The 13,549-nt window shown below is 34.9% G+C and overlaps 1 protein-coding gene across 6 annotated transcripts in view; it reads right to left on the minus strand.

Moving 5' to 3' along the window:
• AGMO (alkylglycerol monooxygenase) overlaps positions 1-13,549 on the minus strand; it is a 339,413-nt gene that overhangs the window by 192,572 nt on the left and 133,292 nt on the right. For all 6 annotated transcript variants that reach the window (XR_011437830.1, XR_011437829.1, XR_011437831.1 and 3 more), the window contains exon 5: positions 5,864-5,959. Coding sequence is in view for 3 of the 6 variants with exons in the window: in XM_001495676.5 (XP_001495726.2) it covers positions 5,864-5,959 (96 nt within the window). In the remaining 3 variants the exon portion in view is untranslated. The remainder of the gene's footprint in view (positions 1-5,863; positions 5,960-13,549) is intronic.

The following is a 13,549-nucleotide window of genomic DNA, read 5'->3' on the forward strand; positions in this document are numbered from 1 at the left end:
CAGTCTATTGATGAGCTTCAGGAAACTCTAGAAAACTCTTGACATTTTGTGAAGTTTTTTCCTTTGGGGAAGAGTCACTAGAATCCAACAGATTCTTGAAGGAGGCTGTGATCCTCAAGTTAATAACAAGGGCTTACTATATACATACATATACACACTGGTATATGTTCACATAAAAGATGAGGGACATATTTTGCTATCAATGAATCCAGAGGATAATGGGAGAAACAGAGAGTTAAGCAAAAAATACATTGCAGTGGTGTAAGAGTGCAACTTCATTTTGTTCATTGGACGCTGCCCCCATGCAGGAACTGATATGTTCTCTCATTTATGTCCCCCAGCAGAGGTCATGCTCTTAATCATTAATTGCTAATATGGAAATGGAAATAAACACAGAGTAAAGAAAAGTGCACTTAACTCTAACTAGGAGGTGAAAAAAGAAAAAGACGTTCCAGAAGAAATGGTAATTGAGTTGCATCATAAAGAATGTTTGGAAAAAGGGCATCACAGAGAGAGCATGTGTAAGTACAGAGACTCAATAAGTATTTGCTGTGCCTAGGGAGCAAAAGGCTGTGTGGTTTAGGTGGACCAGCTGACTAATGGGATGAGACTGGAGAAGTAAAGGCCCTAAAGTCTGTTGATGTATCTAAGATGTTTGATTTTATTTTGGAGGCAATAGGGAGCCATTTAAAAATTCCCATTGTTGATGTTTGTTCTCATGTTGGGAGTGGCCCGATATTATTGGAGTTCTAGAATGATCATCACAGTTCTTGCATGCAAATATGTAATAGAGGGAAGAGTCTGTAGAAATAGAAAAAAATAGCATTTTATTGTAACTGTCTATGTAATCAATGATAAGAGAATAAATTAAAGCAAGGCAATAGAAATGGAAAGGGCAAGAAAGATCAAAGAGCTATTTAGGAAGAAAATCCAAGTGTGTAATTAATACTTTAGGAGAGTGAAAGGTTATGCTACTAACAACATGTTTGCTGTTCTGGGAAAACTGGGACATCTCTAAGAGATGTAAAATCAATGACACGGGATTTCAGAGGAGGAAAGGAGAAGGAATTGTTTACCTGGCTCTGAATCACAGATTTGCTACTAACTAGCTGCAACAACATTAGGAAAGTTACTTAATCTCTACATAGTTCAATTTCCTCACTTTGAATTGAGACAATAGGATTGTATGATGATTAAATGAGCAAATCTTATTAAGTACTTAGCCTAGTGACTGACACATGGTCTGAGCTATATAGACGCTTGCTCTTAATAGAGAAAACACCTTATGGAGAAGAGGGAATTTGAGTTGGGCCTTGAAGAATGTATAGAATAGCAACATATAAACAATATGAAAAGGAGAGAAACAGCAATGGTTATATATCAGATGCATTTGGAAAATGGAAAATGGTCTAATTTGACTGAATTTCATAGAGTAAAAAAGAATTGGATGCATACCAGGAGATCTACCTGTAAGGCAGTGCACGAGAAACATGAAATGCAAGAAATTTAGACTTTACTCAGCCAGCAATGGAACATAACCAAAGGATTTTCAGCAGGAGTAGCCTTTGAGAATAGATTAAATTTTGAGTGTCAAATTGATGTGTGTAAAAGTCACACAGTAATTTTGTACAGGCAAGATTACAGCTGAGTTCTCTCTTACCTAACCAACAGCCTTGATCTTTTCACTATGCCATACAGGTTCTTTATGAACCCTGTTGCCATCCACCTTACAACATACACCTTGGTATACTGAGACATAAATGAATAAGCGCATTGTTTGACAAGGAAGTGTGATGAGTGAGTAATGGCTAAAAAAAGAGCCAGCTGTGTTACCTTATATAAACCATAAAATCTCAATATTGTTAGCTTTAAAAGGGATGGTATTTGCTCACAGGCTTGGTGCATATAAAAACTCCAGTTTTCTAAAATTGTCTATTAAATTACTGGGATGGTTTCCTGCTGCATGTGCTTCTACATGTAGCCTTAAAATAAAGCTCCATTAAATGAGGTTACTCGAACTTACATTTATTCTTTACAACCCATAAAAGTTTAATTGGCCATTAGTGATTCAAATTATTTTATGGGATAAATGAAAAATTTTTGCTTGGCACATACTAGATGCTTAATACATGGTGGCTATGTTTTTTATAACATTAAGATCAGAAATGACCCATCTATAGAGAAGCTGCATAGCACACTAGATGAGAGCAAGGAATCTGGAGCCTGACTACTTGGTACAAAGCCCAGCTTTGACACTATTAATCGTGTGACCCAGGGCAAGTTACTTAGTATATTTAATTGAAGGAAATAATAGTATTACCTACTCCATAGAGTTGTTATGAAAATTTAATGAGATAATATTTGTTAGAGTTCTTAAAATGCTTCCTGAAAAACAGTGAGTGCTGGATAAGTATATAATATGCAAAATGAAATAAACAAACAGAAATGCCATCTCATAAAATTTTCCTTGGAACATATCAGACCAATGACAACAACCAGTAACCGAGAATTCTTGGCCTGGGATAACTGTAACTGTTTATTCTCCTAAACTTCTGTCATTTTTTTTTATAGCTTTCAAACTCAGCTAGTTTTCTTTCATGCAGGATATTGTATCTCATTATTCCAGTCTTTAATTCTTTTTTGTCTTTGTTATTACACGCAAGACTAGGAATGCATTAGGCACTCAATGAATGTCTGTGGTATATAATAATTGAAATATTTAAAAAGATGCACTGAACTTGGCAAATTTTAAAATTTTGTACATTGATTAGTTTATGAATTACAACAACAAAAAAGATTAGCTTCAGTTAGCACTATAAAAATCACTGAATCATATGGTTCAAATCTTCAATACTAAAGAATCATTTCTCTCTTACGTTTCTCTGCCAAGCATCAATTTATTCGTGCATGCAAAATATGATAAAAATTTTAAGATAAATTAAAGGTAATAGACAATGTTACTATTACTACTATATTGTGTAAATCAGCTAATACTCAAATATCAGCTAATATCTCAAAAAATAATTACGACATTCTACAGTTATTATGTTTAAAACATGTATGGAATAAAAATCTTTTCTAATTGCCTTTAGTAAACTCGCAAGAAAAGAGAGTAACTGACTATGTGCTGCACACACTTTAGATGAATGAAGAATAAACAAACCAAAATGTGGTCATAACAATCAAGCAACAGGGACCCAGTGGTGTAGTAGCTAAGTTCATGTGCTCCACTCTGGTGGCCTGGAGTTCGCAGTTTTGGATCCTGGGTGCAGACCTAGCACCACATGTCAAGCCACACTGTGGTGGCATCCCACATAAAATAGAGGAAGATTGGCCCAGATGTTAGCTCGGGGCCAATCTTCCTCACTAAAAAGAAAAAGAAAGAAAATCAAGCAACAGAGCACAGTTTCAAGCAGAAGTTCAGAAACTTTCAAAAAAGAGGAAGAGAATAGAGGCTGTTGTTGCTTTATCAAAGTAACTCAAAAGTAAACAAAATTTCAATAAACTTCAGTTTTTAATATCCTTTTTTTCCTCCCATATACAATCTTTCAAAAACATGATGGTATTATTTTTTTTATCTTATCCTAACTTGATTGATTGTCTGGAATTAACTTTTTCATCTTTAGAAAATCAGTACCATCTTAGGTTCAGATTCCCTTCATAGTATGAACTGATGTTTGATCCAAAAACATCATAAAACTAATGTTTTATGGATGTCAGCAGAGGTGAAATAACTGTAAGAATCAGACCTCTATTCAGGAATGTACTGAGTTCTTTGGCCAATATTGTCATGTCTACAGCTCACATATTGTTTCTGTGAATGGAGACCCAAGTATAGATGCCTGAAATTAAACAGTGCTCAAGTGGTCTACCGGGGGTTAACACATCTTACAGTCATAAAGTGGATGTTTTTCTAGACTGAAAGCTGTTATTTTCAGTTTTTATTTTTCATTTCTTAATCTAATGTGTATTAACCTTTAATTGAAAAAGTATGGCAAGCACAAGATAAAAATATTTTTTTAAAAAAATTGTCTTCTCCCCACTCCAGTTCTCTATTTCACTTGTCCCTCTCTCCAGAAGCATTCATCCTTATGAATCTCTTGGCTCTACTTCCTGAACAAGTCTGTAATTTCTAAGCAAGTGCTAGTATGCTGTCTATAATAATGAATTCAATTAACTACACAGCTGCAAAAAATCTTAGAAATGTATTCACAGCTTATAATACAATTTAAAATTCCAAGATCCAAAGCTAATTTCAGGAAGTGTGTTTGTGCGTCTTGTGCAGCTCCTCTGTAGTAACTGTACATGGTCCAGTACATTCAAAAGCATGAAGTACAACACAAGTGAGAGGTTCTAATGCATTGTTTTTGAGCTGGAAATGAAGCCACCTGGAGGTTCCGAACTTAAAAGAAATGTCTCACCACTGGCTTTCTTCCACTCTCCCTTTACTTCCTGAGATGGAACTCAAGCCCTGGCTCATGCACTTCTTGGAAGGACACAGGAAAAGGCAGAAGTTACTTAGGCACCATTGTTCTGTATTCAGACTAATACCTGACCCAACGCGTGGCATGACCTGGAGCAGAGCTGCTATAAAAATGTAATTCTCCTTTAACCCGTCCATGTAAATCATTAGAAAGCTTCCCTCCACTGATTTAAACAAATTTGGTCTTTGACCTCTGAAGTCAGAACTGGCCTCAACAACTCTTTCAGATGGTTGTAATATTGACTGTTTGATGTATGTCAACTACCATAAAATGCAATACTATTTCATGACTGATCTTCAGATAATGCCACGTATGTCCAAAGTCGTGGCAACAGTCTCCTTATTCCAAGTAAATCAGTAGCATGAAATACTGCAGATTAATGGAATAATGCACTTTGCTGTATCAAGCTTTGGCATCTAATGCAGCTGTGATTTGCGATATTGTTCAACCAGTTGTAACACCTGTCAACGTGCTTCCTATAGAACTTCAAAAGGCTTTCAATAAATACCAAATGCTTGGAAGAGTTCTCATGTGTATAAGTAAGAATTTTTCTGGGTCTGTGACTTTTTGTATTTAACAACCAGACCAGTACAATAGTTCATAAACCAATCCGTTGCTTAATGATCTATCTGCAAACATTCAAGGCGGACAATTTGAGATACCACAGAAGACTCAAGAAATTGTTTGTTCATTTCTACATGGAAAAAAAATCCTAAGAATATATTGAACAGTCTTTAAATAAAACATAGACTCTAAAATTCAGGCAAGATTTCCAATCAAAAATTATTTTAGTAATTTCTTTAAGCATTAAACTTTTTTCAAGGAGTTTTCAAGGAGTTCCCACTGATCGACATATATATAAATAAAATGTACAAATATTATATTTTTCTATATAATTAAATATTATTTATTATTATATAATAATATATTATAAATATAAATTACATTTTAAAAATAAATTATTATAAATAATGGTATTTATATTAAATATATGTATATATTATACATTTATAAACATATAAAATTTATATATATATTTATATCTTTATATTGAAATGAATTTCAGCATTTTTAGGTAAACAATGTTTAATAAACTGTAATACAGGAAGATATTGTACTGAATATAGTATTAAAATGTTGTGGTACTTAATAGTTCAAAAATTGTTTTATTTAATTGAGACCAACTGGCCTCATTGTTTCTTATAAACTTTGCAATATATATTCAGTAAAAAGGAATAAAAATGAACAGATGTTTCTCCTTAAAGAAGGCAGACAAAGATTTTCTTACACAATAAATCAGCTGCTTGTGGATTTCCAGGACATTGCTTCAGGCTAGCTATTTAGGCATAAAACTTAAAAAAAAAAAAAAAAAGATTTACCTCTGTGTGGATCCAAAACTGGTAGAGGAGATTGAACTGAAGATGAACAGCATATACTGAAGGAGGTATGAAGAGGGCCAGGGGAGAGTAGAATATCTGAAAGAGTAAAAATTTTTAAATTTGCACATCTGATTTCTCAACATCATCTACTATTACTGATGGTTGAACATTCTGAGTATATACTTCAGCAAATACACCTTACTCTTTAGCAAAATTACTTTATTCTGTGTATTTTATTGCCATATTTGACTTTGCAACGTTAATTTTCCACATGTTGATAAAGTTGCAGACATGTTGGAGTGAAGTCCACTGGACCTCTGTTTTGCAGTTAATGTTGTCTAGTGAAAATATCATAGGTGGTGTGTTATTTCCTTAATCTCGAAAAGGTTGGATGTGTTTCCTGGAAGTCAAGAGATTTTCTATATACACACAAATACTTTCTTTAAATAAAAGAAATGCAGGATCATGTGCCTTTAGACCTTGATAGTTTCGAAACTCTGTATTATTACTGGCATTCTTAGTAGTAAAATAAAATTATAATAAAAGAAAGTGATTTCACACAAAGAGAGGATAGAATACATTTTCCTTTTTAATTTGGTGTTTATGTGGTTGATTGAGGGCACAATATCTCCTAATTTTTTCAAAGTTAGCAAGGATAGGGCTATAATACGGTGCCACAGTGGAAACAAATTTTACAGGTCCATATTTCTTAACAGACGGAAATGCATCTGCGTTGGAAAAACAACTTATGCTTAAACCGCAGGACTGGTTAGAATCAACTAATAAGCACAATCTGCTGTGTTCTTCTAACGACTTTGATCACCAAGAGTGGTTTCACATTGCAAGAAAACACCTTATTAAATGAAAAACTAAACAACCAAATAGTAATAAGAAGAATCTGACTTCCACTGTACATTTCAGCTTTTGTAGAGTTAATATTTCCAAAAGACTGGATATTCTGAAAACATTTCTTCTGAATATTACAATTTTATTTCTAAACTACTTTAAAGCTTTTGTTCTCAGTTAGGCCAAATATCATATCAACGATGTTTAGTAATGATTACGTAAAAACTAGACATTTACATAAACTCTTCTAGTTTTGGTTTCCAACCTTAAGTCGTGAAAAATCTCAACTGTCATCAGAAGCGGGATCAGTTTCATTATTTATAAACGTATTATTAAGCAATGGATTAGGTTAGTGAGCAACAAAAGAATACTGGCTCTTATTCCAAACATCCACTATTAAGTCTTGGTTCCACTACAGAATCTCTCCGTGATATTCACAAAGTTCTTAAACTTCTCTAGGTTTCAGTATCCTCAAATGAATGGCAAAGGGAAAAACCGTGTAAAATCTAACTGTCCTTTTGGTTCCAAAAGATCTATGATATGGTGAGTTGATTTTTTGAAATATATTAAAATGATTCTCTTGGTTAATGAAAATATTTAAAACAAGTATATGACCAGGATTTAAGTATTGTGATCTAAAAAGTATTTTGGAATACTTGAGATGTGAATTAAAGATCTAGAACAACTTATCTTGGACACTTAGTAAATAGTTCTCCTCGGGAAGAGAGTGCATACCAGATGAGTACGTATAGTTCATTATAATTCCCCAAAGTGTGGACAAATAGTTTTTTGAGACAATAACAGCTATTATGGAAAAAGGGGTTCTGTGATCAAATAAGTTGTTAATTGATGAGTTAAACAAATGAAGTGTCTTTACCACAGAACTTCTCAGAGCATTTACCATGCTAATGTGAACCACAAGCCTATTAGTCCATAGAATACTTTCTTAATGAATTTCCCATAGGATTAGATTTCCTAAAAACACATTTGATGAAACAATGTCTCAAATCTTAAAAATCAGTAAATATAATTATGAACTGACTATTAGAAAGATGAGCTCAGCAGGAATTCCAAAAAAATCACATTTCTAATAAGAAATAAAGATATAGGTTAGGGAGTAAGTCACAAGAATCACATGAAAGTTAATTTCTTGTTATTAATATAGTACTATAAAAAGAATCTAATGATACAATTAAAGTTGTAATTTCTAAAATTGAAATCAGCTTAGTAAACATGGTCCAGGTCTGAGAATCCTCACTCATCTTCCTCTGTAACTCCAATCACTGCATTACCAAATCTTCTATAGTTTTTAGAACCAATTTAAATGCCACTTCCATCATAAAGCCTCAAATGGTACTAATTTGACAGAAGAAATTTCTTGTTTCTCAAACTTAAACTCTCAGTACCTGTGTCAGGAGACATTATACTGTTTACCAAATACATCATTTTGTCATTCATTCAAACCCATGTCTTTCTGACTCCAAGGCTCTTTAGCCTTAATCACACTGTCTACCCTAGGTTATTTTATTATCTCTTGATAGAAGTCACATATAATAGGGTCATAAAGGAGAGAAATAACCCAGACCTGTATTTGTGAGGAGAAAAAGAGGATAGGCCTAGAGTTAACCTTAGTTTAACGAATGGGTTTTATTATGTTCATCAAGTGAATGGGGAAGGTAGGGGCTGTGTGAGGGGGCATCACGAAGGAAGAAGCAACATGGCATTTAAGAGCAACTATAAGTATTTCAGCATTGCTAAAGGTTTTGGAGAGTGTGGCGAGAGATCATTTAGACCATGGGATTCATAGATAGATCTGAGGGAGTCTGTGAACCCCCTTGACATTACACAACAAAGTGTGAGCTTGTGTGCATGGGGAATGTACAATTTTCTGAAGAAAGAATCTATAGCTTTCCTCAGGGAATCTCCTGTAGGATAATTTAGACATTGGTCAAGCCAATGGAAGGGGAGATTTTAATGCTATTCTGAGGAGATTGGATTTATTCTAGGTCATGAGGGAGCACTTAACATTTTTTCAAGCCTGTAAGAAATACAAAAGCAGGTTTGGAACCTATTTCAATAGCCCACTGAAAAATCACGTGCATTGAAGCACAGCAGTAGCCATGGGGATGGAGCGGCAGAATATATACAAGAGATCTAAGGATTTGGCAACTGCTTAAATGTAGAAGATGATAGGGACAGAGGAGTATCAGAAGACACACAGATTTCTGGCTTGTATGTAAAGTGATGTTATTCGCCAAGACAGTGAACAGGAGGAAGAATAGGTTCATAAAATTCAACTTAGGGAATGTTGTGTTTGAGTCCTTGGGGTATATCTCAAGAAAGTTGTTGAGTAAGCAAATATGTTACACAAATATCAATTGTCTTTGAACTGATGGATGTGTCCACAATGGGAAGACAACAGGCAAAGCTGGTAACTCCACAGACAGTCAGAAAAAGAGTTGCAGCAAATTAGGCTGGAATGAGGACAGTAACAGAAGTGGGAAGATCCAGAATTTAGTGTCATCAGAAATAAATGAGAGATTTTTAAGAAGGAGTAAATTGATGACTCCCAATGAGTTTCCAAGTAAGATAAGAACTGAAAAATGACACTGGATTTGCAGGTAAGGATCAGTGGAGCAGTGGGCCTGGAATCCAGACTTCAGTGAGATTTAGAATCACTCTGAGGAGGTGACAAAATAGAGGTAGGTATTACTTACTTCTCTCTTCCCCTGAGAACAAGAAAGAAAAGAACTGGAGATATTCCTTAAGTAGAACACATGGATGGAGGAGGAGATTTTATTTGCTTTTTTAAATGTGACATGAATATGTTTATGGTGTATTCAGAAGGAGCCAGTTGAAAGGAAGAGGAACAAATGCCAAGAGTAAGTGATCAAAGTTCAAGAGAGGAACCAAGATAAGAGCAAAGTCACCAACCTAAGGATTAGACCTGCTGAAGAGAGGTGAGTGGTTTTCTATAAAACCAGAGACAAGAAAGCATGTGTACTTTCACAAGTCTTAATGAAGATATGTGAACAGGAAGTAAAGAGAGGTAAAATCAGAAAAACTCACATTTCTCTGTGATGTTTTAAATACATTCGTCGGCTAACAGAAAGGGGCAGCAGTGGAGAAGAGATCTGGAGAGACTGGAATTTTGGAAAGGCTTCTCCCAGGCTGGGAGGAGGCTCATGTTTATGGCTTGGTAAGCAGCACTGACAACTCAGCTGGGTCTGGAAGCCATATATGGAGGGGCGTCAAACCACCCAGCTGGTGCTGGAGGATACCCACGGCTCTCAGCAACCTGGGTGTGGGAGTGAAGTAGGTGGGTGACCGGATTCAAGCATGGCATGCAGATTTCAGAGCAGATGTAGCAGAAGGAGGTAGACTGTGCTTTCCAGAGTCATGGGAATTAAGCACTTAGGTTGGAGGATGGCGATGGAGGATGACAAACTGGGAGAAAATCAGGGGTTGGGAGACCTCTGTCCATGAATAAGCTGCTAAGCAAAATGGTTGAAATTCAAGTGTATAATGACTTTAAAGAAAAGAAAAATCTTTTGAGCTCCAGGATTTACATCTACTTTATTTTCTTAAAATAGTTTAACTTTACTAATATCTTCACTTCTAAAATTCTCATTTATTTTTATAACATTACAGAAAAATTTTTTCTTTCAGAATTGAAAAACTAGAGATTGAAAAGTCACGTATTGTCCCACATTTCTTGAAGTAATAACATAGAACCAAACTTTCTGATTGCAGATAGAGAATACTGATCTCTATCCTTAAAACGCATCTATCTAAATTGTATGTGTGGAAGTAGTGTTTGTGTTCCTATTTAGAGAATCTTTATCTTTAAGTAATCTAGTCCTGTCTTTCTGTTCCCATTTCTATGCTCTTATCCATTTCCCTTTTTCTCCATTCCACCTTCTTATACATCCTATATATTCTATATCCTACATATTCTCTCTCTATATTTCTCCTATATATTCTATATTTTATACATCCTATATATTCTAGCCATACTGTTATGGGTTGAACTGTGTCGCCTGAAAAGATATGTGAGGTCCTCGCCCCCCCAGTACCTCAGAATATGACCTTATTTGGAAATAGGGTCTTTAAGGAGGTAAGCAAGTTAAAAGGAAGTAGTTAGGGTGGGCTTTATTCGAATATGAATGGTTTCCTTATAAAAAGGAGAAATTAGAACACCAACAGATATGCACACAGGGAGAACGCCATGTGAAGATGAAGGCAGAGACTGAGGTGGTGGATCTACCATCCAAGGAACACCCAAAGTTGCCAGCAAATCACCAAAAGCTAGGGAGCGAGGCATGGAACTGATTCTTCCTCACAGCTCTCAGAAGGAGCAAACTCTGCTGACACCCTGATCTCAGATTTCTAGTCTCCAGAACTGTGAGACAGTAAATATCTGTTGTTCTAAGGCCCCCAGTTTTTGGTACTTTGTTACAGCAACCCCGAAAAACTAATACACATACCATACATTTTATTTACCATTCCCTAAATCTACCATATTTTTTCATAATTTTCTATTTTCACAGATATTCTCCTTCTACATAATGTTCTATTTACAACTTTGTCCATGGCAAAATTCTATGCTTCTTACAGATTAGGCTCAAGCATCTTTTCTTCTGTGATGCTTGCCTTAACCCATCCTGGTTCTCAGAGCAGACGCCTCTCTCTCAAACTTGATAACTTGCACTACAATGGCCTTTGACTCCCTCCAAGAAAAGCGATCACCTTATGAACAGAAGCAATGTCTTAGTTCTCTTTATATCCCCAACCTCTGCCACTATGACTGGCCTACCAGTCAAAGGTATATATGGGAAAAAAATGAGTGGTTGCCCTTCTCAAATAACATGTAAAGGGAGTTGAATATTTTAGCCAGTTGTACGTTTTTTTTTAAGTGACAATAAGATAATGCTGTTTTATGTAGAGCTCTTCACTATGATTCCTCTTTTTTATCCTTTACTATAAGGACTACAAAGATTTTTGTAAAGAAAAACACTGAAAATCAGAGACTAGTTTTATTTTTGCCAAATTTCAAAATGACTTGGTAAGCTGAGTCATTAGCTAAGACTAGGTTCTGAGTCTTAAGATAAGAATAGTTCCATTTTCCTGATGCATGCCAGAAGTAAGGTTCTGAAACTGGTAAAGACACAAACCGGCAAAGGCTTCATTTATTTCATGTGTGCACATACAGTTTGTCTTCTCAGCTGTCTTTGAATGGTGGTTGAGGGTGGCGGAGGGATGCTTTGGAGTTCTAAGGCAAGGTCCTCAGAGAAGTTTTGTTTCTTTACTTCATGGGGGGGCTCAAGACATGCTTTCCATCTGTGACATGAGAATTATAAGAATTTTATCCCCAATGCATTTACATCAAAGTTGTTAGTTTCTTGTGTCTTTATTTATTCACATTTGTCTTTATATAACTCCAACTCCTGCATATTGAAAAATAGTCTTTGCTTATGTAGCTTGGCAGGGAGTACAACATAATAAAAAGATCTGAGATTTCACTAAAGGTTCCTCAGCAGTCTTATGTGTAATATAAAAACATTATCCATGTGAATCACACTTGATATAGTTCAAAGAATTTCCACTCATTATTTGAGGTGATCTTCAACATAACAATATGAGAAGGTAGAGTAAATATTAATTGCCCCATTTCATGTACAAAATCACTGAGATTCAAACATTAATTGATTGGTTCAGAGTGCAAAGCTCATTAAGAACTGAGCTAGGGCTGGTATCCAGACTTCTTGACTCCAGTGAATTGCTCTCTACTGTTTCCTAAATGTAATTAATATATTTTAAAAATCATTATGCTCAAAAATAAGGTCATCATATATTTACTTGTTCTCCAACTTACAGTAATAAAGGTTTTAGTAAAGATTTTCATAAGTTGATGTTATAACTATATTTCTTTCCTCTGATGGTGGTTAAAATTTACCTCTTCTTAGATTGCTAAGATGCTATAAACATATTTTACCATGTTGATTATAATTCCAACCTAGAAAACAAAACAATTTTAATGACTGAGAGATACCACAGAGCTAAAAGAATTACTAACCCAGTCATTTATGCTAAGTGCATTTATCATGAATTTACTACACTTTTAAGAGAAATATTCAGATCATTGAATGTAGATAGCTATTTCCCATTTAATAATTTCATATATGGCAAATATATTAAAATGCATTTTATTCCAAAAGGTGAATAAGTTACTCATCCTATATTCTAATTTTTGGAGAATCTGTTAAAACAAAAATATTTAAATGAATGGCAAATTTAAATTATTTCATACATTGCACTATTATCAGTTTCACATTGGCCTTACGCTAGTCAACTTAGCAAACTATTTCCTTTGACACATTTATTTTGACAACTACGACTCTTTTTTGTTTCATTCATTCATGTAATGTACATTTAGTAAGCACTCACTGCATCTGGCCCTTTATATATACTAAGTACAGAGCAGTGAAAAATAAACAGACTCATTTCTTTTAAAGTTTACAGGCTGGCATGAAAGGCAATAATGAAAAGTAATAAGTATTGTAGTAGAGCTATGCAAAGGTTTTATGGGACAAAAAAAATGTGACGGGCAAAGTTAGGAAGGCATCTGTAAAAATGAATAGAATCTTGAAGGATATAACAATCAGAGGTAAAGGGGAACTAATTTTCCAAGCAGAGACAAAACTTGTACAATGGAGTATCAAGGCATTATGACATAGCAGATTTAGAGAATTTAAAATTCTTAAATTGGAGATGGGATGACAATGGGGGAGTGTGGAAGATGCGATTGGAGGCAGAGGTGGGACCAGGTTTTGACTAACT

Source organism: Equus caballus, chromosome 4 (genome assembly GCF_041296265.1).
Source record: "Equus caballus isolate H_3958 breed thoroughbred chromosome 4, TB-T2T, whole genome shotgun sequence".
Classification (NCBI taxonomy): Eukaryota; Metazoa; Chordata; class Mammalia; order Perissodactyla; family Equidae; genus Equus; species Equus caballus.